This window comes from Myxine glutinosa, chromosome 9, assembly GCF_964187855.1.
Source record: "Myxine glutinosa chromosome 9, kmMyxGlut1.1, whole genome shotgun sequence".
Lineage (NCBI taxonomy): Eukaryota > Metazoa > Chordata > Myxini > Myxiniformes > Myxinidae > Myxine > Myxine glutinosa.
The window spans coordinates 66,386,725-66,410,940 of NC_136269.1; the positions used below are offsets into that span (position 1 = coordinate 66,386,725).

General features: G+C 49.5%; 1 protein-coding gene across 3 annotated transcripts in view; it reads left to right on the top strand.

The window, feature by feature from the left end:
* The window catches only part of LOC137435359 (uncharacterized), a 452,519-nt gene that overhangs the window by 329,866 nt on the left and 98,437 nt on the right, over positions 1-24,216 (top strand). For all 3 annotated transcript variants that reach the window (XM_078784413.1, XM_068129070.2, XM_078784414.1), the window contains exon 2: positions 23,249-23,400. In XM_078784413.1, coding sequence (XP_078640539.1) covers positions 23,249-23,400 — 152 coding nt within the window. The remainder of the gene's footprint in view (positions 1-23,248; positions 23,401-24,216) is intronic.

Below are 24,216 nucleotides of genomic sequence, written 5' to 3' on the forward strand. Positions count from 1 at the left end.
TCGGTCGCGGCAATACCACCGCTCGGTAAATAACATCTAAACCGCGTCCGTAACAATATATATATATATATCAAAACGAGGTTCAAATCCCATATAGTATACCAATCAAATATATATATATATATATATATATATATATATATATCAAAACGAGGTTCAAATCCCATATAGTATTAGTATACCAATCAAATAAATAAATATATATATATATATATATATATCAAAACGAGGTTCAAATCCCATATAGTATACCAATCAAATACATATTGTTGTGGTTCTATGCCGCCCTACTTCCCCTTACAAAGGGGGGATTAATCCCCTTGTTCTTGCTGGGCCTGGCGGAACCGAGACTTGCAACGTCCCTTCCGGACAAACGCGGTGTAGGGTCTCGGGACGACTTCTCGCACGTACCTAATTCCCCGCGCTGCCCTGGAAGCGAGGAAACAAGCCTCGCACGAACCACGTGTGGTTTGAGTACGCCGAGCCGATTGAGTACCACGTGGTCCGTGCAGTCTTAATTAGTGGAACCCGATTCGAGCTAACCTATTCGTGCCACGCTTAGCCAATCAAGAAACCATTGAAACGATCGAATGGAAGAAAGGAAGAACACAGGTTTAATTATTCCCACACGTATGTACAATGATCAGGGACGCAGAGACACAGAGCAACCTTCGACAATCGTATCTAATAACCCAGACAACGGGCCCGGCTCACACTCACACAGGGAATTGCAGATGGGTAGATGTTCCCCAACGCGTCGACATGGTCGCCCAGAGACGGTCCCCGTCCGGCTCTCCACGGCCCCAGCACGTCCCGCGAAGATGGTAGCAGGCGATGGCAGGAACCTCGTAGCGCGTCTCCCGAACAAGGCAGATGACGAGGTGGAACGGTAAAGGGCGGGACTCTCAGCGTGGCTGGCGATTACTCAGCTGTTCTCATTCGCGCGACTTAATGCGCTGTATATCGGTTCATGCGCGTCTGGCTGCGCCCGCGTGTCTTTCACAGTTCTCTGGCTGCCAACTCCTCTTCCTCGATCCTCTGAGCTGGTTAGTGCGCGCGAGTTCTTTGTTCCATCGGCTTTCCCGCGCCAGTCCTTTCGAGTGCAAGTCCATCTGCAAGAGTCCTTTTGCTGTAAGTCCTTCTGCGAGAGTCCTTTTGCTGTAAGTTCTTCTGCGAGAGTCCTTTTGAGGGCTTTGCGCAGCGGGTTTTATAGCTACGCCCCCCGAACCTTCTGGATCCCTCTCGAACCGTGACGCCACGCCGCCGCCACCAACTCTGAGCTCTGATTGGCGGCTCGTGCTTACCGTCAGCGTTTCTGCCGCTCCGCCCCGGTCCTCCTAGCCTGCCTCGTGTTAACTTGCCCAAAATGAACCAACGTTAGCGCAAAAGGGCATGAGGCTATGGACGCTGGATAGTCGGTGACAGTAGGGCCTATTCTCTTGGCTCTACTCAACGCAGAACTAACAAATGGAAAGGAACTAAGCTCACAAATACTAAGACATAATTATACTATCGCGAGGCTACATGTTGCTTGTGTGACTAACTATGAGGGGCAAATTTTAACCTTTATTAGACTCACTGTACAAACTCAAAACCGCAACAATATATTTATCAAAACGAGGTTCAAATCCCATATAGTATACCAATCAAATAAATATATATATCAAAACGAGGTTCAAATCCCATATAGTATACCAATCAAATACATATATATATATATATATATATTGTTACGGACGCGGTTAAGATGTTATTTACCGAGCGGTGGTATTGCCGCGACCTAACAGTTCCCCTGATTCTTCCCCAACTCACCCGATTCCACCCAAACGTTGGCCAAATCGCGCTATGCTAAATCAATGATGGAAAGGACACAACGACTGGGATAGATGAAACGACGCAAGGGGTACAGTTCTCAAGACCTCCAGAGGAGGGTATAATTACAGTGGTGGAGAAAAGGGGGTAGATTACAAGGTAGTGAGGTAAAGACACAGAAGAGATAGGCACTTAATTACAGTCTTATCTTATCCCAGACAGACCACAGACAAACGGAACAAGGCTGACTTACACAGCGATTGATGGCAGGGAGGACAGGTAGGTTGATAGCACAAGGTGCACCTTCGCTCGGGGACAGGATCAAGCACGGTCCAAGAGATGCAGGGAGGTGTCACAGCGCTCGGAAGGGACGTCTCTCTTGCTTCAAGCTCAGCGCGCATCTGACGTCACCTCCCTCTTCCTGCGCATGCTCAGCGGGGAGTGACACGCCCTCGGCTGGTTGGCTCCGCCCCCCTGGGGCCGGTCTGCCGCTTCCATTGGGTGCGGGGGTTACCGGGCTCCGCCCTTGACGAGGAGCTGACAGGGAGCCCCTATTTGGTAACCCCGTCGAGCACATGTTCGATGGCGGCTCGTTGGGAAGGCCTCGTGCCCTCCCAACACCCCCTACCAACCAAGCCGGAGTGAGGACGCGCACTCCCTGTGCACGCCGCTGCCGTTGCTGTTGTTGTTGTTGTTGTTGTTGTTGCTGAACCGTGAGGAAGAGCTGCGGGGAGGTATTGGGAGGTCCTAAACTTCCTAACGGTGCCATACAATCACATTCTGGTGCAACGAAGGGTCAGAATTAATGGAAACGAGTCCTTAACTGACATAGACTAAGAATAACTAGCAAGATGTCCTATAGTTGTCTTACATGAGATGCGGTGAACCTGGGCACGACATTTAATGGGGGAAATAGGGGGAGGTCAGGTCTACAGAGTGTTGTTTACAGAAAATGGGACTAGGGAATGGGGGATTGGGGATAGTTGGGAAGTATTGAGGAAATAGGGGAATATTTACAAGCGGATATGGATGGATGCAAATCCCATATCCGCAACATTGCACCCTTCTCTACCTCGGGGCGTCCCGATCCGATAAATTTTTACCTACTTTAGTGTGGCACTCAGATGTAGTTCCCTCTACTATTAACTCAACCCTGAGTGCGACAGTTTTACAGATGTTCACAAATGAGTAAATATGTCCCCCTGCGACGTTGCACCCTTCTCCTAACAGAAACACACCCACAGGATAACCGAATCGCGGAAAGCATCCTCAAACTAAACATACAGCCGGTAGGGAGCATCATTTATACAAGACTACACTGATATTTACACTACGATCCAGGACCTGTTCTTTGAGGAACACATGCAGATGTTATGCATAGGGAGAGCACGCATGCCAGCATCGATACACCAACCCACGAGTGCCCTGTGGCCCTACGGCCTTTAATAATGTGCAGAGCACCCCGTCCAAGCACCAAAAGCACCACCCCATACGCACAGTCAGCACCATCCGGTGCACCAATAAAGTGTTCAATAACAATGCACAATTACGTGTCCATGGTCACCGGTGGTGTCGCAGCCGGCCGATGTTCTGCCGCTGGTCTTGCCTTCTTGGAGTGCACTTGGCCTTCTGGCTTCTTTAGAAATAAAGAAAGGCGCCAACCGCGTCCATTTCTTAATTGTGGCCGTCAGGGGGCCAACTTAAAAGTGGTTCACCTGTATGGCATAGGTGCCACGTTGACCCAGAGGTCCATCCACCGGTGGTGCTTGACCGCAAAAGAACTGCGGTCCATTGTGGGCGGCCACAAAAATTGTGGTCCATATGGTGTATCGATCCAGGCAGCAAGCAGCGGAAGTACAGGCCCACAACTGCGGAGCCAGCACCTCTCTCTCCTCTCTCTCTGCCCCAAAGCCAGATCCTCGGAGGTGGGAGACAAAAGAAGACAAGTGAGTAACGTGGTAAGGGCGCAAAAGTGCATGCAATACAAGGTAATGCACACTGGGGGCACATGGGAACCAGGTGAGACAGGTACGTTCCTACCGTACGCCCCCCCCCCCCCCCACCAGGTAACCTACATTGCCCCTCCCTTACCCCTTACTGTATCCACAAAACACAACACTACCCATAAACATCTACTTTACACATCAACAACGTCCCTACTGTCTTCCCCGTTCCTCCCATAAACCAAATTCGTCTTCTCTCCCTCCTAACCAATCAAATTTGCCATTTCCAACTCTCATCAAAATCTGCCATCACCAATTCAACATCAAAATCTGCCATCACCAATTCATCATCAGTCCCTCCCTAGGAGGGAGAGATGGAATCACCCCAATGTCTCATCCACGTCGTGATGCGTCTCACAAATCCAAACAGCAATTCTCATTTCCTGCAACACAAAACAAAGAAAACACAGGTGTGGAGTCATCATCATCACCTCAGGCAAGTGGCTGCGTATGGTGCGACAGGTTCATCAATCCTAACTATTTCCTAAATGACTTTAACAACTTTACATTACCCGGGGTCTTTCTCCTGCCAAACCATTGGCCCACTTACACTATGGGTTCTAAAAACCAATTCCCATTGACCAAACTGTGGTGCTTCTCAAGTTGGGGTCTCACTCCCCCGATTCATCACTCGGTGCCCCCGCACAATTTCGGTGGCTGGGTCGTGTGACGCTCCTAGCTGGTCCGCCCACCTGCACACCTCCACCACTGTTGTTGCCTACCGAGCTCACCTGCTCCTCACCCTAACCTAACTAACTGGGGAAGGCCCTCTCGCACTCTCACCCCCTCAGTGCCCTCTCTGGCACGGGCTGCCCGATCCACACCCGGGATCCTCAGGCACCCACTGACACTAACGGCTCCCAGAGCCCACCTGCGGCCTCACCTGGCCGACATCTAACAGTGGCGGAGTGCCCAACCATTCACACTCATACTAACAGGCCACACGACCAGCCAATTTCACCACACCAATGCACCCATCCATAATACCAATCTGCAACCGCACCACAAATGCCAATATCCAACCACAATTTACCTATACCTTCTAACTATTCTTTAAACTACCCTCCCCGGGTACTCGTGAAAAGGGGTCCACTCTTCCCCCATCCACACCTTCGCACCATGCACACCACTCCGTACCACTTACTCTAACTCTCTCCACACCACTCATTCTCTGCTCCATATATTCCACACACCTGTACTTGCACACCTGTGCTCTCATACTTGGTGCCGCCTGCACCCTTCTCTCCCCCAAGCGCATTCGCGCTGATCCACAACACTCACTACTCATACACTGCTCCACACACCTGTCCAGTTCTCACACAGCATCATCTCATCTAACTACTCCCCTCTGAAACTTGCGCTTCCCAGTCGTCCCTTTAAACTATTGCGCTCCCTCGTCATTATCATCCACTCTAATCTACCTGCGTCCCCTCTACAGGTATCCTTGTCACTAACGAACCTTAACGTTACCTAATGTCATCTTCGCTAGATCCCTACACACAATATCCTAACCCACCCGGGCTAGTTTTCACTGCCATACACCCCATAATCTATAGCGCATCTGCCCCCAGTTTGTGAGGGATGACAGAGTTGCCATCCCACCACATCGGGCATCTCCCACTACCAATTTTGCACATCAAATTTCAACAAATCAAAAATTTGCCAATCACTACCCATCATCTGCCAATCATTACTGCCAATCCTTTGCCAATCATCAAATTTTGTTTTTCTAATTTCGGGGCCAAAACACTATCCTCGTCATTACAGTCTACTTACTAATGCCTCTCGGTGCGCCAATTCACTTCTAAAGCTCGGCTTCGTACAGCCAAGCCATGAATGCGGGTTGTTTGGTGCCAGCGGCTGGATATGTCCCGCATTCGGTGCAGGGAAGGAGGTTTACCCGGGCCGAGGTCCCACGCAGCATCTCGGCACGGAGCCATCCCATGGCCCGATCTCGACCTGCCGGAATGCCTCAACAAAAAGTGGTCGCCATGACGACCCTTCCTATCGGGCTGCCCGCTCCGCCTAGTGGAGCACGGACGTGGCCGTTCAAAGCGAGGCCCAGCGTGGATCGCGTACGGCGGTCCTTTCGAACCCGCCGTGGCTCGGATCCCCGCTGGTTCTCGCGGCACGCGAAGCCCGGCACGCACCGAGGGCCCGATTCGGCTATAAGTCGCTCTAACCGCTAACCCGGTTACCGTCGATGCCTCACCTGCATGCTTACACGCATACGCTACCCCTTTCTTGCTCATACATCCAGCCGTTTCCCTGCTCTTGGTCATTGCACCTTCTCTTACACACCCAGGTACACTCATTCCACTCACAGACTTGGTCACACACCTGACCACCGAACACCTTGGCACACATTCGTCACTCGCACACCTCACCAACACACCTCTTCGCGCCCCCTTCTCGGTCACCTCCTCTGTGACAATCACAGGTGTGCTTTCACTCGCACACCCAACCACGTGCCTCACTACCAATTCCAGCGTGCATTCCCACACACGCTCTACCATTCCAGGTGTGCTTCCTTTCTCACCTGTCACAACCAACTCACGCTCCGTGTCACTCTTACTACTCTCACCTCCACTCTTGACAGCGCACTCACCCTTACTCTCGACAGCGCACTCTTTCCTCATGCACCCGTCCGTTACACACCTTTCTCGCGCACACTCTCCCGTTACACTCTCTGTAACACTCACCACAGGTGTACACTCTTCCTTACTTTTGACAGCGCACTCTTTCCTCATGCACCCGTCCGTTACACACCTTGCTCGTGGCCTCTCACGAACATCCGGGTCCATCTCGACCCCCAAGCTTATTAAATCACCTGGCGCATCATACGCACGACCATATTGGTCACCACTTACACCGGGTCCTCTTTCTCTTCGCTTCTCCTCCATCACCTGCGAATCCCTCATCCGGTTAATGAGCACATCATCACGATCCGAACACAGACTTTGGACCAATTCTTTCACTTCCTCTTTGATCTCTTTCTTATCCCCTCTCCGTCGCTTCTTAATTTCGCTTACCCCTTCTTCCACTTCTTCTAATTTCTGCTTCACCTCTTATTTCCCGGTGCGTCTCCTCAAGCTCGTCCTCTAAGGCCACCTTGACCGTTTCTATGTGCGTCCTCACCTGCCGGTCCTTCGTCTCCATTACCTCTGTCACCTCGTCCAACCTCGTTGTCAGTCCCTCACGTACCATCTGACACTCTTTTTAAATTACCCCTACATCCTTTTTCATCTCCTTCTGTGTCGATTTTAAACCCTCTATTACTGCTGTGTTCTTCTTTACCTGGTCCCCCAACTCCTTTTGTCCCACTGTCAGCTGTTCTACTCCCAGCGTCAACTCCTCTATACCACCTTGCAATTTTACAGTCCCCTTTCTCACCTCCTTCTCCATGCGCTCCTTACAGTGCCTCACCTCCTCGCGCACTCCTCTGACCTCCTCACTCACACCTCTTCTGATCTCTTCTCCCATCACTTGCATCTCCTGCCCAGATGCCACCCTCATCTGCTCCATTTCCTCCCTGTGAGCATCCAATTTAGTTTCTACCCCCATTCTGACCCCCTCTATCTGCTGCCCCATTTGTTTAACTTCCCTTTCCGCTTGGTCCCTCATGTCCCTCAATTTGCCTTCCATACTATTTTCTAACTCCTCTAACCCCTTTTTCATCCCTTCCATTTGATTCTCTTGAGCGGCCATTCTGTTTTCTACCCCCGTTAACCCCTCCTGTATTTCCCCTAATCTATTGTCTAATCCCTCTATTCTACTCCCTAACCCTCCGATCTGGGCCCCCATGTCATTCCTCAATTTCTCGCTATTGGACCCCATCCTTTGTTCTAACCGTTCCCCCATTTCTCCCATTTTGCCCCCCAATTGCTCACTATCAGCCCTCATTTGCTCACTCTGAGCATCCATCCGGTTCCCCATTACCCCCAATTGCTCACTCTGAGCCCTCGCTCCGTCCCTCATTACCCCCATCATTCTGCTTTCCAATTCTGCTCCATTCTTGTCCATAAGGGCCTTCATTTGTATAAAAAAAGGTTCAAATCCACCAGCGGCGCTGTAACGGTCGTGGGCGCGGTCGCCGTAGCCATGTGCGAGGCGCCATTTTGCGCGCCCGTAACCTCGTGCGCGAGGACGCCATTTTGCGAACCTGCCGCCCTCACTGCTTTGCTCTCCTCATGTCCCTCAATTTGGTCCTGGATCGACCCTGCCTCACTCTCCTCTACCGGAACCCAGCCGTCTTGATCTCCCATAGCGCGACTTTCAAAATTCGGGTTTTGTAAAACAAAATCAAATTTCGGTGACTTGTAATTTTGAGCGCGTTAAGCGCGCTTCGGGTCCGTATCTCACTCCCGACACCAATTGTTACGGACGCGGTTAAGATGTTATTTACCGAGCGGTGGTATTGCCGCGACCTAACAGTTCCCCCGATTCTTCCCCAACTCACCCGATTCCACCCAAACGTTGGCCAAATCCGCTATGCTAAATCAATGATGGAAAGGACACAACGACTGGGATAGATGAAACGACGCAAGGGGTACAGTTCTCAAGACCTCAGCTCCGGAGGAGGGTATAATTACAGTGGTGGAGAAAAGGGGGTAGATTACAAGGTAGTGAGGTAAAGACACAGAAGAGATAGGCACTTAATTACAGTCTTATCTTATCCCAGACAGACCACAGACAAACGGAACAAGGCTGACTTACACAGGGATTGATGGCAGGGGGAGGACAGGTAGGTTGATAGCACGAGGTGCACCTTGGCTCGGGGACAGGATCAAGCACGGTCCAAGAGATGCAGGGAGGTGTCACAGCGCTCGGAAGGGACGTCTCTCTTGCTTCAAGCTCAGCGCGCATCTGACGTCACCTCCCTCTTCCTGCGCATGCTCAGCGGGGAGTGACATGCCCTCGGCTGGTTGGCTCCGCCCCCCTGAGGCTGGTCCGGCACTTCCATTGGGTGCGGGGGTTACCGGGCTCCGCCCTTGACGAGGAGCTGACAGGGAGCCCCTATTTGGTAACCCCGTCGAGCACATGTTCGATGGCGGCTCGTTGGGAAGGCCTCGTGCCCTCCCAACACCCCCTACCAACCAAGCCGGAGTGAGGACGCGCACTCCCTGTGCACGCCGCTGCCGTTGCTGTTGTTGTTGTTGTTGTTGCTGAACCGTGAGGAAGAGCTGCGGGGAGGTATTGGGAGGTCCTAAACTTCCTAACGGTGCCATACAATCACATTCTGGTGCAACGAAGGGTCAGAATTAATGGAAACGTGTCCTTAACTGACATAGACTAAGAATAACTAGCAAGATGTCCTATAGTTGTCTTACATGAGATGCGGTGAACCTGGGCACGACATTTAATGGGGGAAATAGGGGGAGGTCGGGTCTACAGAGTGTTGTTTATAGAAAATGGGACTAGGGAATGGGGGATTGGGGATAGTTGGGAAGTATTGAGGAAATAGGGGAATATTTACAAGCGGATATGGATGGATGCAAATCCCATATCCGCAACAATATATATATATATATATATATATATATATATATATATATATATATATATATATATATATATATATATATATATATATATATATATATATATATATATATAGATATATATATAAATATATTTATTGTTGCGGATATGAGGATTGCATTTTTTTGATTGTGTGTATTGTATTGTGGTAAATTGTTGTGTAACATTGGTTGGATATGGCCCCTCCTGCCTCCAGAGTTGTGTAAAGGTAAAAAGGGCGTCCCGGTAGTTAATTCCATGAAACACCACATTGCAGGACACTATAAGACCCTTGTTCAGTAGCTTATATCTTTATTATGTGTTTTAGAGTAAGGCCTTGTCTTCCATTAGAATGACACTCCATTGCACCAAACCAAAGAGATAGATTCCCTTCAATTCCCATTCCCAAAAACCTCCATTTCCCCCTTTTCGTCATTGCCAAGCCTCGATTGCCAATTACGTCCCCTCCAATTGCCGCCATTGACCACGAGGCAGGGTTGGGGAAGAAAGGCGGGTCCCCACCTCGTCAGAGAGGGGAGGAGTGAGTCAGCCCCACTCAACCAACCACAAACAAGGGGTTGGACTTGGAGAGGGTGTGGAAAGGAACAGCAAGGAGGTTCGAAAAGGTTGAGGGGCGGGGCCTATATAACCCGCGGCGGGACGTTCCCGAGAGAGACATGAGATGGGCTGAGAAAGGAGAGGAGCTTTTGAGAGAGTCGCAAAAAGGTCCAAGGGAGACGCGCTGAAAGGAGAGATGAGCTTTTACGAGATGAGCTTTTAAGAGATGAGCTATAACAAGAGCTGAGTTGTGAGGTCCAAAAGCAGAGGTCATCCAGGGAAGCGCAAAAGCCTGCTATTCGTCACCTTGCTCGCCAGCGGCAGCGTCTACAGCAGCAGCAGCAGCAGCAGCATCCCCAGCAGCCACAACGCTCGCCAGCCATTTGGGGCCTGGACGGCAGTTCGGAGCAGGGCCGCGAAGGAACGGCAGCTGCCCAACGCGCCGATTCGTGCTGCCAGACCCAGTGGACTTTCCTCTCCTTCCAGCCAATTCCTATCATCATTCCCCGTGTGAGTCGTCTTTGTTTGTTCTGTCCTGGGTAGGTAATTAAGTCTGTATAAGCTAGTAATTTGCACTGTGTTACCTGGTTTTTTCATGTCCGCTGTAAATACCCGTGACTGCTCTTTTTGCTTACGTGTGTGTAAATAATAATAAACCCCGTTACTCTTCTGTACGTCTTCTTCTTCTTCCTCTTTGCATTCGTCGTCTTAGTCTTTTCCATATTGAGTAGCTGTGGCGCGATACGGCCAACGTCTGGGTGAATCGGGTTTAGTCGGGAAAAAAACTGTTCGGCCGCGGCGCCTCCGCTCGGCAAACAACATCCTTAACCGCGGACCGTAACAATATATATATATATATATTTATATATATATATATATATATATATATATATATATATATATATATATATATTATATATATATATATATATTATATATATATACAGTGCATTCAGAAAGTTTTCAGACCCCTTCACTTTTTTCACATTTTGTTATGTTGCAGCCTTATGCTGAAATCGTTTAAATTCATTTTTTCCCTCATCAATCTACACTCAATACCCCATAATGACAAAGAGAAAACAGGATTTTAGAAAGTTTTGCAAATTTATTTTAAAAAAACAACTGAAATGTCACATTGACATAAGTATTCATACCCTTTGCTATGACACTTGAAATTTAGCTCAGGTGCCTCCCATTTCTCTTGATCATCTTTGAGATGTTTCTACACCTTGATTGGAGTCGACCTGTGGTAAATTAAATTGATTGGACATGATTTGGAAAGGCACACACCTGTCTATATAAGGTCTCACAGCTGACAATGCATATCAGAGCAAAAACCAATCCATGAGGTCGAAGGAACTGCCTGCAGAGCTCAGAGACAGGATTGTGTCGAGGCACAGATCTGGAGAAGCCAAAAAAAAAATCTCTGCTGCATTGAAGGTTCCCAAGAGCACAGTGGCCTCCATAATTCTAAAATGGAAGAAGTTTGGAACAACCAGGACTCTTCCCAGAGATGGCTGCCCGGCCAAACTGAGCAATCGGGGGAGAAGGGCCTTGGTAAGAGAGGTGACCAAGAACCCGATGGTCACTCTGGCTGAGCTCCAGAGATCCTGTGTGGAGATGGGAGAAACTTCCAGAAGGACAACCATCACTGCAACACTCCACCGATCTGGGCTTGATGGCAGAGTGGCCAGACGGAAGCCTCTCCTCAGTGAAAGACACATGAAAGCCCACTTGTAGTTTGCAAAAAGCACCTAAAGGACTCTCAGACTGTGAGAAACAAGATTCTGTGGTCTGATGAAACCAAGATTGAACTGTTTGGCTTCTGTCTGGCCACTCTGCCATAAAGCCCAGATCGGTGCATAGCACGGGTACCTCACTAGTATATATTTGAACGAGGTTCAAATCCCATCTCGTATATCAATCAAATACATATATATTAAAACGAGGTTCAAATGTCATCTCGTTTGGTATACGAGATGCCCGGATTTGCCCCCTTTGGCTATACCAAGCCCGGATTGGTATACGAGATGGGATTTGAACCTTGTTTTAATATATACAGTCACGTGAAAAAGTAAGTATTGACTTTTTCAATATATTTCAACATACAGCTATTTGATCTTTATTTCAACAATGTTGACAGATAAAGGTGATATAATATAACAAATATCATGAAACATTTACATTTTGTAGTCCATTGTATAATTTAAATAAACATAAATGCAAATTTCGCATGTGGAAAAAGTAAGTACACCCCTACATTTATCACTACTTCAAATACCTAAAATTAGAATCAGGTGCACCAGCTCAGGTGCAAATGATTAGAACATCGTTAGAGAGGATCTTGGAGGAACCTGTCTTATTTAAACCTCAGATATTTAGTTTGGTTTGCTCTTTGTTGTTGAAGTGTGCAGCGTCACCATGCCTAGATCAAAAGAGCTCTTAGTCAGGTTCACTATGTTTTTTCGTTCAAAATCATGGTAGATTAGCAAACCTATACATTTTTGGAAACGTTATTACATGGAAAATCAGAAAATCAATGTTTACATTTGCCAATTCCGACCAATTCGACCAATTCGACTAATTCCATTCGACCATTCGACCATTCGACCAATCGCTTCGATCGACCATTCGACCAATTCGATTTGCCAATCAATTTGACCGACCTTTGCTTGTGTGGAACGGACTGTGAAAACGATGCGGACTATATTGTCGGATACGACACACAGGACAGTGATGACGAACTCTAAATGGCATATTCTGTAATCGTGTATGTTTGATGCCATTGACTGCCTGTGTATATTTTGTCATTGACTGCCTGTGTAGATGTGAAGTTATACTGACTGCATGTGTATATATGATTTTGCTGACTGCCTGTGTATGTTTGGTGATATGAATTATTGTGACACATTTTGATGTTATTAACTGCCTGTACAAAATGATAACATGTATTTGATTATGCAACTTATCGCGAATATAAAGACAGTATTTTGCAATTCAAAACCTTTGATTCGTGTCTTACCATTGCCCATAGCACTAATTTGATACTTTCATTGGATTCCTTGTCCCTGAAAATATAGGTTTAGTATATTTTAAAAAGTTTTTAGGGTAATTAGAGGCAGAAATAGAACAAAATATGTATTTTACAGTGGTCATTTTGGATTTTCAAAATGGCCGCCATACAGGTATCTCTCCAAATGTAAACATTGATTTTTAGTTTCCTTATGCTATAGCCTTTCCAAAAATGTATAGGTTTGCAAATCTACCATGATTTTGAACGAAATATAATTTATTGACATAGTGAACCTGACTATCTCTGAGGCCTTCAGAAAGAAGGTTATAGATGCCTACGAGTCTGGGAAGGGATTTAAAAAGTTCTCCAAGCAATTCGAAATCAATAATTCCACTGTCCGGAAGATCATCTACAAGTGGAGAAGATTCCAAACAACTGCCAACTTGTTCAGGCCAGGCCGCCCCAGCAAGTTCAGCCCGAGAGCAGACCGCAAGATGCTGAAAGAAGTCTCTAAGAACCCCAGAATGTCATCATGGGACCTACAGGTAGCTCTTGCCACTGTTGATGTCAAAGTGCACGAGTCTACCATGAGAAAGAGGCTGCACAAATTTGATCTACATTGGAGGTGTGCCAGGAGGAAACCTTTGCTGTCCAGAAAGAACATCAGGGCAAGACTAAAGTTTGCCAATGAACACCTCGGCAAAGACCAGCACTTCTGGAACAATGTGCTCTGGACAGATGAGTTAAAGGTTGAGCTATTTGGCCACAGTACCAGAAGACATGTTTGGCGAAAACCAAAGACAGCATTTGACCACAAGAACCTGATACCAACTGTAAAGCATGGTGGTGGAAATATTATGGTTTGGGGCAGCTGTGCTGCATCAGGGCCTGGGCAGCTCACCATCATAGAATCCACTCTGAATTCTTCATTGTACCAGAGGGTGCTTGAGGATAATATGAGGCCATCTGTCGGAAAGTTGAAGCTCAACCGAAGGTGGACCTTGGAACATGACAATGACCCTAAACATACCAGTAAATCCACCAAGGAATGGCTGAAAAGAAAGAAATGGAGGGTTCTGGAATGGCCAAGTCAAAGTCCGGATCTAAATCCCATCGAGATGTTGTGGGGGGGATTTGAAACGAGCTGTGCATGCAAGAAACCCCTAAAACATCGCACAGCTGAAAGAATTCTGCATGGAGGAGTGGGCAAAAATTTCTCCCAGTCAATGTCAGAGACTGGTGGACAGTTATAAGAAACGCCTACTTGAGGTTGTTTCTGCCAAAGGGGGCAATACCACCTATTAGAGCCAAGGGTGTACTTACTTTTTCCACAGAAGGAAATGGCATCTCTGTTAATTTTTTGTTGAATAAATTATTGCAAAGTCAATTTATGATTGTTTTTTTTTCAATTAGATCACCTTTATCGATAGATACTGTTTAAATGAAGATCAAATATTGATATGTCCACATATGTTAAAAAGAGAAAAAACATTTCATGGGGTGTACTTACTTTTTCCACATGCGAAATTTGCATTTATGTTTATTTAAATTATACAATGGACTACAAAATGTAAATGTTTCATGATATTTGTTATATTATATTGTGGCGGACACGGAAGCTCACTGGCGTGGTGACATAATTCCGCGCACCAAGTGGGCGGCGGCCACGCCGAGGGGTAGGCCAGTGTCAGTGCTACAGTGCTACAGTGACCTCTTTTAATAAAGAACATTAAACTTACCGCGTTGTCCGCTTCCTCCTTGGTAGCAAGTCGCGCGCGTAGCACCGCGCACTTCATTGGTGACCTCCGACATTCGAGTCAGCCGTCGCTGACCACCTGAAACCGCCGCAACAATGGCTACCAACGCAGTCTCCATCAAGCTCCCCGAATTCTGGGAGTCACAAGCCGAAGTTTGGTTCCTGCAGGCAGAAGCCCAGTTCCGACTTCGAGGCATCACAGTGGACGAGACCATGTACTGCCACGTGGTCGCCGCCCTCGGGCCCGGCACGGCCACGCGCGTCGGATCGGTCCTAAGGGATCCACCTGCCGACGGCAAGTACGAGGCGGTCAAGCGTCTCCTCCTCGCCACGTTCGGCCTTATGGTGGACGCACGGGCCGATCGCCTCTTGGACCTCCCCGAGATCGGGGACACGCGACTGTCGGTCCGTATGGATCATATGCTGGTGCTCATGGGCGACGAAACCCCAAACGCTCTATTCCGGGCGTTATTTCGACGCCAGCTGCCAGCACGAGTCCGCCTCGCTTTGGCCGGTTCCGCGTTAACGGAACCCCGTGCGCTCGCTGCCGAGGCCGACAAATACTACGCGGCTTTGGACACGCAGGCGAGTCCTGGCGCGGTCGCCGCTCCCGAGGCTTTCCCTGATGCACCGCACCTCGTGTCCGCCGCCCCGCCCACCACCACCGCCGCCGCCGCGAAGAAAGCCGCGGCCTCCGACGCCGCAGCCGCCCACCTGGTGTTTCTTCCACGCCAAGTTCGGCCACGAGGCTCGGCAGTGTCGCCCGCCGTGCTCATTCGGCAGGTCGGGAAACGGGCGAGCCAACGCTCGGTGGCAACTGTGAGCGTCGGCAATTCAAACAGCCTTCTGTACATAACGGACACCTTGTCCGGGCGCCGTTACCTGTGCGACATGGGAGCGCAGGTGAGTGTCATCCCTGCCGGTACGTCCGACAAGCAAACCGCGGGCCGAGGTCCCGCGTTGCTTGCGGCCAATGGTACGTCTATACGCACGTACGGAAAACGCTGTCTCTCCCTGCGGTTCGGAGGGCAGGTTTTCCGTTGGTCGTTCGTTACGGCCGACGTGCCCATGGCACTGCTTGGCGCGGACTTCTTATGTGCGAATGGATTACTGGTCGATGTAAAGCGCAGAAGGATTGTCCAGGCTGAGACGTTCAGCTCGCTCGCGTGCGCGCTGCCCGGCTCGTTGAGCAGCTCACAGAGCGGCTCATCGAGCGGCTCGCCGAGTGGCTTGCTGAGCGGTTCGGTTCCGGCCAGGTTGATCTGTACGCTTCCGGCAGCGGACGAATTCACCCGCCTCCTCGCGGGTTTCCCGGCCCTCACGCGGCCGACCTTCTCGGCGGGGACCGTCAAGCACGGGGTGGAACACCACATCCCCACCACCGGGCCACCGGTCTACGCCCGGGCATGCCGCCTCGAGCCGACGAAGCTCGCGGTAGCGAAAGCGGATTTCGCCACGCTGGAGCGGCTCGGCATCGTGCGGCGCTCCGAGAGCGCGTGGGCTTCGCCGCTCCACATCGTGCCCAAGCCCGGCGGGGGATGGCGACCGTGCGGGGACTACCGGCGCCTCAACGACGCCACCACCCCCGACCGCTACCCCGTCCCCCACATACAGGACTTCTCTGCCCGGTTGGCGGGCATGTCCTTCTTTTCAAAGGTGGACCTCGTGCGCAGCTACCATCAGGTTCCTGTCAGGCCGGAGGACATCCCGAAGACGGCTGTCATCACGCCGTTCGGGCTTTTCGAATTTCTTCGGATGCCCTTCGGTTTGAAAAATGCGGCTCAGGCGTTCCAGCGCCTAATGGACAGCGTCTTGCGCGGCTTGGATTTTTTGTACGTCTACTTGGACGACATCCTCGTCGCCAGCGCGTCCCGCGAAGAGCATCTTCATCACCTCCGCACGCTCTTCGAACGCCTGGGCCAGCATGGCCTCATCGTGAACCCCGCCAAGTGCCGGTTCGGCGTCACCAGCATCGACTTTTTGGGGCACCGCGTCACCAGGCACGGGGCCGTCCCCCTACCGGCCAAGGTGGAGGCGGTGAAGGGGTTTCCGCGCCCACGCACGATCAAGGGGCTCCAGGAGTTCCTGGGCATGGTAAACGTTTACCATCGGTTCCTGCCCCGCATCGCCCAGCTCCTGCGCCCCTTACACGAGGCCCTTCGAGGGAAGCCGGGCAAAGGTGACGTTACCTGGCAGATGGACGCGGCGTTCTCGGGCGCGAAGCTCGCCTTGGCCAACGCCACCATGCTCGCGCACCCGGCGCCCGATGCACCGATCGCCCTCACCTCCGACGCCTCGGACTACGCGGTGGGCGCGGTGTACGAGCAATGGGTGCGTGGTGCCTGGCAACCGCTGGCGTTCTTCAGCCGGCAGCTTCGCCCGCCCGAACTCCGGTACAGTACCTTCGACCGCGAGTTGCTTGGGCTTCACCTGGCGGTCAGGCACTTCCGCCATCTGCTCGAGGGCCGTGCGTTCACAGCCTTCGTCGACCACAAGCCGCTGGTTTTCGCGATGGGCAAGGTCGCCGAGCCGTGGTCGGCCCGGCAACAGCGTCACCTCGCGGCCGTGTCCGAGTACACGACGGACATCCGGCACGTCACGGGAAAGGACAACCTGGTGGCCGATTGCCTTTCCCGGGCCGTCGCCCACGCAGTCCACCTTGGCATCGACTATGCCCGGATGGCGGCGGACCAGGCCGCCGACCCCGGGGTCCAGGCCTTGCGGACCGCCGTCACGGGCCTCCGCGTCACCGAGGTGCCCTTCGGCGGCGCGGGCACGGCCCTCGTTTGCGACGTCTCCCTCGGGCGGCCTCGCCCCATCGTGCCCGCAGGCTGGCAGCGCCAGGTTTTTGACGCCATCCACGGCCTGTCCCACCCGGGCACGAAGGCCTCCCAGAGGTTGGTCGCCGACAAGTTTGACTGGCATGGCCTCCGGAAGGCCGTCCGCGGCTGGACCAGGACGTGCCTCGTGTGCCAGCGCGCAAAGGTGCACCGACACACCCAGGCCCCCTTGGCCCCGTTTACGGTGCCAGAACGTCGGTTCGACCACGTTCACGTGGACCTGGTGGGACCTCTGCCCCCTCTCGCGGGGTTTCACCCATGTCCTCACCATGGTGGACCGCACCACCCGTTGGCCGGAGGCCGTGCCTTTGGCGACGACGACGGTGGCGGACGTCGCACAGGCGTTCATCGCCACCTGGGTCGCCCGGTTCGGCGCCCCCTCGGACATCTCGTCCGACCGCGGCCCCCAGTTCACCTCGGAGCTCTGGGGGGCGGTCGCGCGGGGGCTCGGGGTCCAGCTGCACCGAACCACGGCCTACCACCCCCAGGCCAACGGCCTGTGCGAGCGCTTCCACCGCTCCTTGAAGGCCGCGCTCCGGGCCACCCTCCGCGACGGCGGCTGGGTCGACAGGCTCCCCTGGGTCCTGCTGGGCCTCTGGACGATGCCCAAGGACGACCTGCGCGCCTCCGCGGTGGAGTTGGTTTTTGGACAACCGCTGCGGGTGCCGGGCGAGTTCCTCCCCGACCCCAGGGCACCATGGTCCGCGGCGCAGGAGCGTTCTGCGCTGCAGGAGACCGCCCGGAGGTTCGCCCCGGTGCCGACGGCTGACCACGGGCACCCTCCTACACACGTCGCCCCGGAGCTTCGCACCGCGGAGTACGTCTTCGTCCGGCACGACGCCCACCGGACACCACTGCGGCCCCCGTACGACGGGCCTTTCCGCGTGCTGGAGACCGGGGTGAAACATTTCACCCTGGACATCGGCGGCACTCCTGACCGGGTCTCCATAGACTGCCTCAAGCCGGCCCACCTCGACGTGGACCACCCACCGCCGGTGGCTCGGCCCCCACGTCGGGGCCGCCCCCCTGCGGGCGGACCCCCGGCATCGCCCAGCACTGCAGGCACGCCGCCCCCCAGTCCGGCACCCATCCCGGGTACAGCCGGGGGCATCCCACCTGGCATCCCTGCACCCCGGATGCCGCCGGTCGCCAGAGTGCGCTTCGGCTGGGTCATCCGTTTGCCCCGCAAACTGGCCCTCCAGGTGCGCGGGAATTCTGGGGGGGCGCGTGTGGTGGACACGGAAGCTCACTGGCGTGGTGACATCATTCCGCGCACCAAGTGGGTGGCGGCCACGCCGAGGGGTAGGCGTGGCCTCAGGATATACACCGGGTGCGCAGCCCGGAGCGCGCCAGTGCGACAGTGACCTCTTTTAATAAAGAACATTAAACTTACCGCGTTGTCCGCTTCCTCCTTGGTAGCAAGTCGCGCGCGTAGCACCGCGCACTTCAATATCACCTTTATCTATCAATAGCCTGGTGTTGGCTTAGCAGTTAAGGTGCCGGCTTGGGATCCTAGGTTCCTGGGTTCGAATCCTGGTCGATCGCTGAATTAACACCAGGGGGTTGACTCAGCCTGTCATGCTTCCGAGGTCGGCAAATTTAGTACCAGCTTGCTGGGATGAATGATCCCGGTGTGTACCCCTGCTTAGAATAGGTACACCGTATCCCTGCACATCGTAAGAGGCGACCAAGGGTTGGCGCCAGGAAGGGCATCCGGCCATAAAAACATTGCCTCAAACAGGGAACCATGATTGTCATGGGACCTGCAAGTCTAACGCCCGCTCTCGCGGGGAAAATGGCCTTAAAACGATCATTCATTCATTCACCTTTATCTATCAATATTGTTGAAATGAAGATCAAATAGCTGTATGTTGAAATATGTTGAAAAAGTCAAAACTTTACATGGGGTATACTTACTTTTTCACGTGACTGTATATATGTATATATATATATGTGTATGTGTGTGTATATATATATATATATATATATATATATATATATATATATATATATATATATATATATATATATATATATATGTGTATGTGTGTGTGTGTGTATATATATATATATATATATATATATATATATATATATATATATATATATATATATATATATATATATATATATATATATATATATATATATATATATATATATATATATATATATATATATATATGCCAAAACGAGGTTGAAATCCCATATAGTATACCAATGAAAAATAAATATAAATATCAAAATGAGGTTCAAAGCCCATATAGAGTATATCGATCAAATATATCTTCTATATTATAAAAGAGTCGTGTTTGTGTCTGTTTGTCATGTTATAACTTGGGAACGGATTAACGGATTTCAATAAATGTTTTTTTTTTTTTTATGCCAAAACGTTGAAATTAGGGAACTCTCAGGAAGGTTTGGGATGCAAAAAAAAAATTCTAGTATATTCTAGTACTAGGAAGAATACCCATCCCTAGTGACGCAAAAGCTCGCAAAAGTCTCCCCCTCGTTTCTCTCCTTCCCCGACTCCCCTCTCCTCTCACCCCTCTCCATATGTCTGTGTCTATCCTTTTCAAATGGTTTGTTTCCTTTTCATATTTTTTTTCACTTTCGCTATTCAGTTGTCACTTTTATTTTTTATACTTGATGTACCCATACTCGTTACTGATGGGCGAATAAAACTCATCGGAAAGAAACAGGTTGAAATGGGATACTAGGCATGAAAGGGTCAAAATGTTAGGCAGGATTTCTTTGGAGTGCTTCAGGCATAAATGTGAAATGCAGAAACTCATGGTGTATAAGCACAGCCTCGATTGATTCCGAAATAAAAAAGAAATAACGTGAGCGATGTATAAGCACAGCCTCGATTGATTCCAAAAAAAACCCAAAAAACATGGGCTGTGCATAAGCACAGAACCCTGGCTTGATTACTCGATGCCTCGAAAAACAAAACAAAAAACAACTACTGGAGTGGGGCCTACACAAACTGTGTGCCTCTGAATGTCTGTGCCGCCGATTGGCTGCAACCATCCGACAATTGATGATGCTTTTAATAGTTGCTGGCATTTTTCACACTGAAGAGAAAACTTACAAGGAACTCATGGGTATTGTGACTATAACACTTGTTTGGAGCAATTTTACCATGCATCCCATGGAGTGTATTATTGAATTATATATCGGGTTTTTCAAAATCGTTTTTCCCTAATTTTTTTCTGATTTTACTCAAGATTTCAACAAAATTACTTAATTAAAATTACTGATTAATTAGGCAATGAGTTCCGATTGTAAAAATATTGAATCAGATTTCAAATATGAGCTTTTAATGAGGCTATACGATAATCTTGCCATGAGCCAATCACAGTGCACCTAGCCTCACACAGCCTATCAATGTAAAATCAGGACACAACATGACAAAGGGAACATTAGGAGAAAGGGAAAATGCCAACATCAGGGCAGAGGGAGAAAGTAGGTGGAGATGGACAAAAAAGGGATGCAGGTAATGATGAGGGTTAACGCTGTCACTAAACTGCGGCCAATACAGGCCATCAGTCTGAAACAGCAACAACTCATTACATTGGGTGGGTGGTGGGGTGGGGGGCGTTTTTTTTTTTTTTTTTTTTTTTTTTTTTTTGTATACAAGATCGAGGCTCGTGAAAGAGCTAACATTAATCACACAAAAAGACAAACCGACACACAAAACACAAAAAACAAGGGGAGCGGTAGACAAGATGGGGAGAGAGGGGGAAGGACACAAAAGAGAGGGGGAAGGACACAAAAGAGAGGGGGAAGGACACAAAAGAGAGGGGGAAGGACACAAACACAACATTTGAGAGCAGGGACATCGGGAGGACTTGGGGGGAGGTGGGAGAGGATTAAAACATATGAACACTGCAAGGACTCTGGGGTGAATTACCGGGGGTAGAAAAGATCAAGGTTTTCGATGGGGGAAGATAAGAGATGGTGGTGAACAGCTGTTTTAAAGACCTGGAGGGAGGAGTGGGATTGAAGGGAGTGGGGGAGTTTGTTCCAGAGGCGGGAGAAAAGGGGAATGAAAGAGTGAAGGTGAGCAGAGAGCCTAGACTTTGGCAGTTTAACCAGAAGAGGGTTGCAGGCAGATCTTGTGCGACCTGAAGGAATATTGGGGGGACAGAGCACAGAGAGAGCTGGGGGAGCAAGGCCGGAGAGGAGTCGGTAGAAGACAGAAAGACCACCAACCTGCCTGCGGTGAGTGAGTGAAAGGCCCTCGGCATTGACTACATCGCAGGAGATTCCAATGATTCTGAAAGCTTTGGCCTCAACAGCGTGAAGCCGAGCAAGGTGTGAGGCAGGAGCACCAGCCCAGAGGGGGGAACAGTATTCCATTGAGCTGCGGATGAAAGCCTTGTATGTGGTGAGGAGCTCAGATGTGCCAAGGAAGGACTTCGCACGACGGAGGATGCCCAGTCGGCGACTGGCTTTGGAGGCCAGCTTGGAAATGTGGTTTTCCCAAGAAAGATCATGGCAGATAGTGAGACCCAAAAGCTTGAGCGACAGAACTTCTTGGAGAGGATTGTTGAGAAAGTAGATGGGAGGGTTGTCCAGTCGGTCCTTTCGGAGAGACATTGTAAGAGTGTGAGATTTGTCAGGATTGAAAGACATGTCCCACTTGTTTGACCAGTCTGTGATTTTGTCCAGGTCTGCAGAGAGTGAGGAGGCTGCAGACTGCCGATCTGAGGGATGAGGAATGGAGCGACAGAGAGTAGAGTCGTCAGCAAAGAGATAGAGAGGATTTTCAAGAGAGTCAGAGAGATCATTGATGAAGCCTTACCACCAACTTCGACCGCTTCCAGAATTGTTTTATTATTTGTGTCAAAATGTCTGGTGATTGTTTTGTATTTATTTATGCGAATGTGTACTTGTATATAACTGTCATTTATCAAAAAGGCTTAGGCACTATCAAGTGATTTTTTTAAATCCAAAAAAACGAACTTTTTTTTTTTTGCCTAAAACACTCACAGGCACTCACTAATGAAGCTCTGAAAGTTTGACAAAGATCCGTTCAGCAATCTCTGAGAAAAATGGTGACACACACAAACACACAGACAGACCAACAGCTCTCTAATAGTTATATAGTAGATATATATGTATACATATATGATCATTATTGTATTTCATAAATAAAACCCACAACCCGACATCAGACTAGCATTGATAAGAAAAATATGTTTAAATCAGCTCCGCTACATTTTAACTTAAACATCAATTAAACAAAATCAATTTCAGTACAAAACATGTTGTACCATGTTCCACTGAGACCCTCCAAATACTGGACCATTCATCATTGCCAAGATAGATGGCAAAAATTGTGATGTAATCTCTGGAGGTTCTGACATAGTAAAACAAACACAAGGTGCGTAATTGGATATGCATACGAGGATGCGGGTGCACCGTGGTTGAATGGAGGTTGTTTGTTTGTTGGGCGAGATGCATTGAAACGTAGTTGTTGTACTCAGGGTGTGGATTGGAGCGTTTTACTAATTTGAGATGGTGCCTACAATTTTTAGTTGCTCCCCCCTCCCCCTTGCCGTTCTCATAGGGAGCACCTGTTTCAAGTTATACCAGTTCAGTCATTTGTTTTATTTCATCTTTATAGTTTCAGAAGTCTTGCTTCGGTCTACATTTCAATTGATAAAGACAAATTAGCTGAAATGTATGCTTTGTATGTATTCATTAAAATTATCATGTACTTTTTATTTATTTTTAGGCAAGGTGCTCTTCTTGGCCTCAAAACCCTCTTGCTGCAGCTTCGACCAATGCAAAATATGGAGATTGACTGGGCAGACTTAGTCGGACATCTGCAGGAAATGGCCTTGGAATTGCTTACAGATTCCGAGTGCCGTGTACGTTTGGCTGCAGGTAAGGCAAATGCTCAAGATCACCATTGCAAAAATGAACTTTGTCATCAGCAAGCAGTCTTGATCAAAAATTGAACTGTCTCATTTGTTTTAATGTAATATCAGACAAATTGTCCACTTGATTTAATATTGTTGCATGGAAAGGGGAAGGGGGGTTTATAGCTAAAGTGTCGTAAGTGTAGAATTGTCCATGTGTTTTGAGTAGCTTAGATTGCCATGTAACAGAGATCTGGCAGAGTAAGTCGTTACATGTGAAGCTGAGGAGGCAGCATTATGTAATTTGTAGACAGGGTAGACATATTAATTTTGTATGAGTAAACATCTCTTGTTTGTGGGTGGGGCTATGTGAATATTTCCCATGAAAGCCATTACGATCTGTCTAACCATTGTGTGCCAGTCATCATGGCACAGTGTGCTGTGGAGCCAGAAGTACCAATGTACTTTTTTTTTTTTTTAATTGGGGCCGCTCTGTGGGCAAGGTGTCCAGAACAATGGCCCTGATCTCGTGTCTGATAGTGAGGCGTCCATCCATTGTTGGGAGAGTAGGAGCAGCATGTCCAAGGTAGAGTGACCTGGTCTGAATCCAAACTGACGGTTTCAGACGAAGCTGTTGGAAAAAAAAGGAAGGCTTTTTTTATCAACTGTGATGCTAATGATTGTTTGGATCTTGCTGATGATTTGTGGTTGATTTGTGGAAGTAAGTGTGGCCAGAGGAGGACCACCTAAGAGGAAGGAGGGAACTCAAGCGAGATCAGAAAAGAGGCCTCCTGTGGAAGAAAGACGAGCAAGTTGGGTCACAGAAGTTTTGGAGGAGACA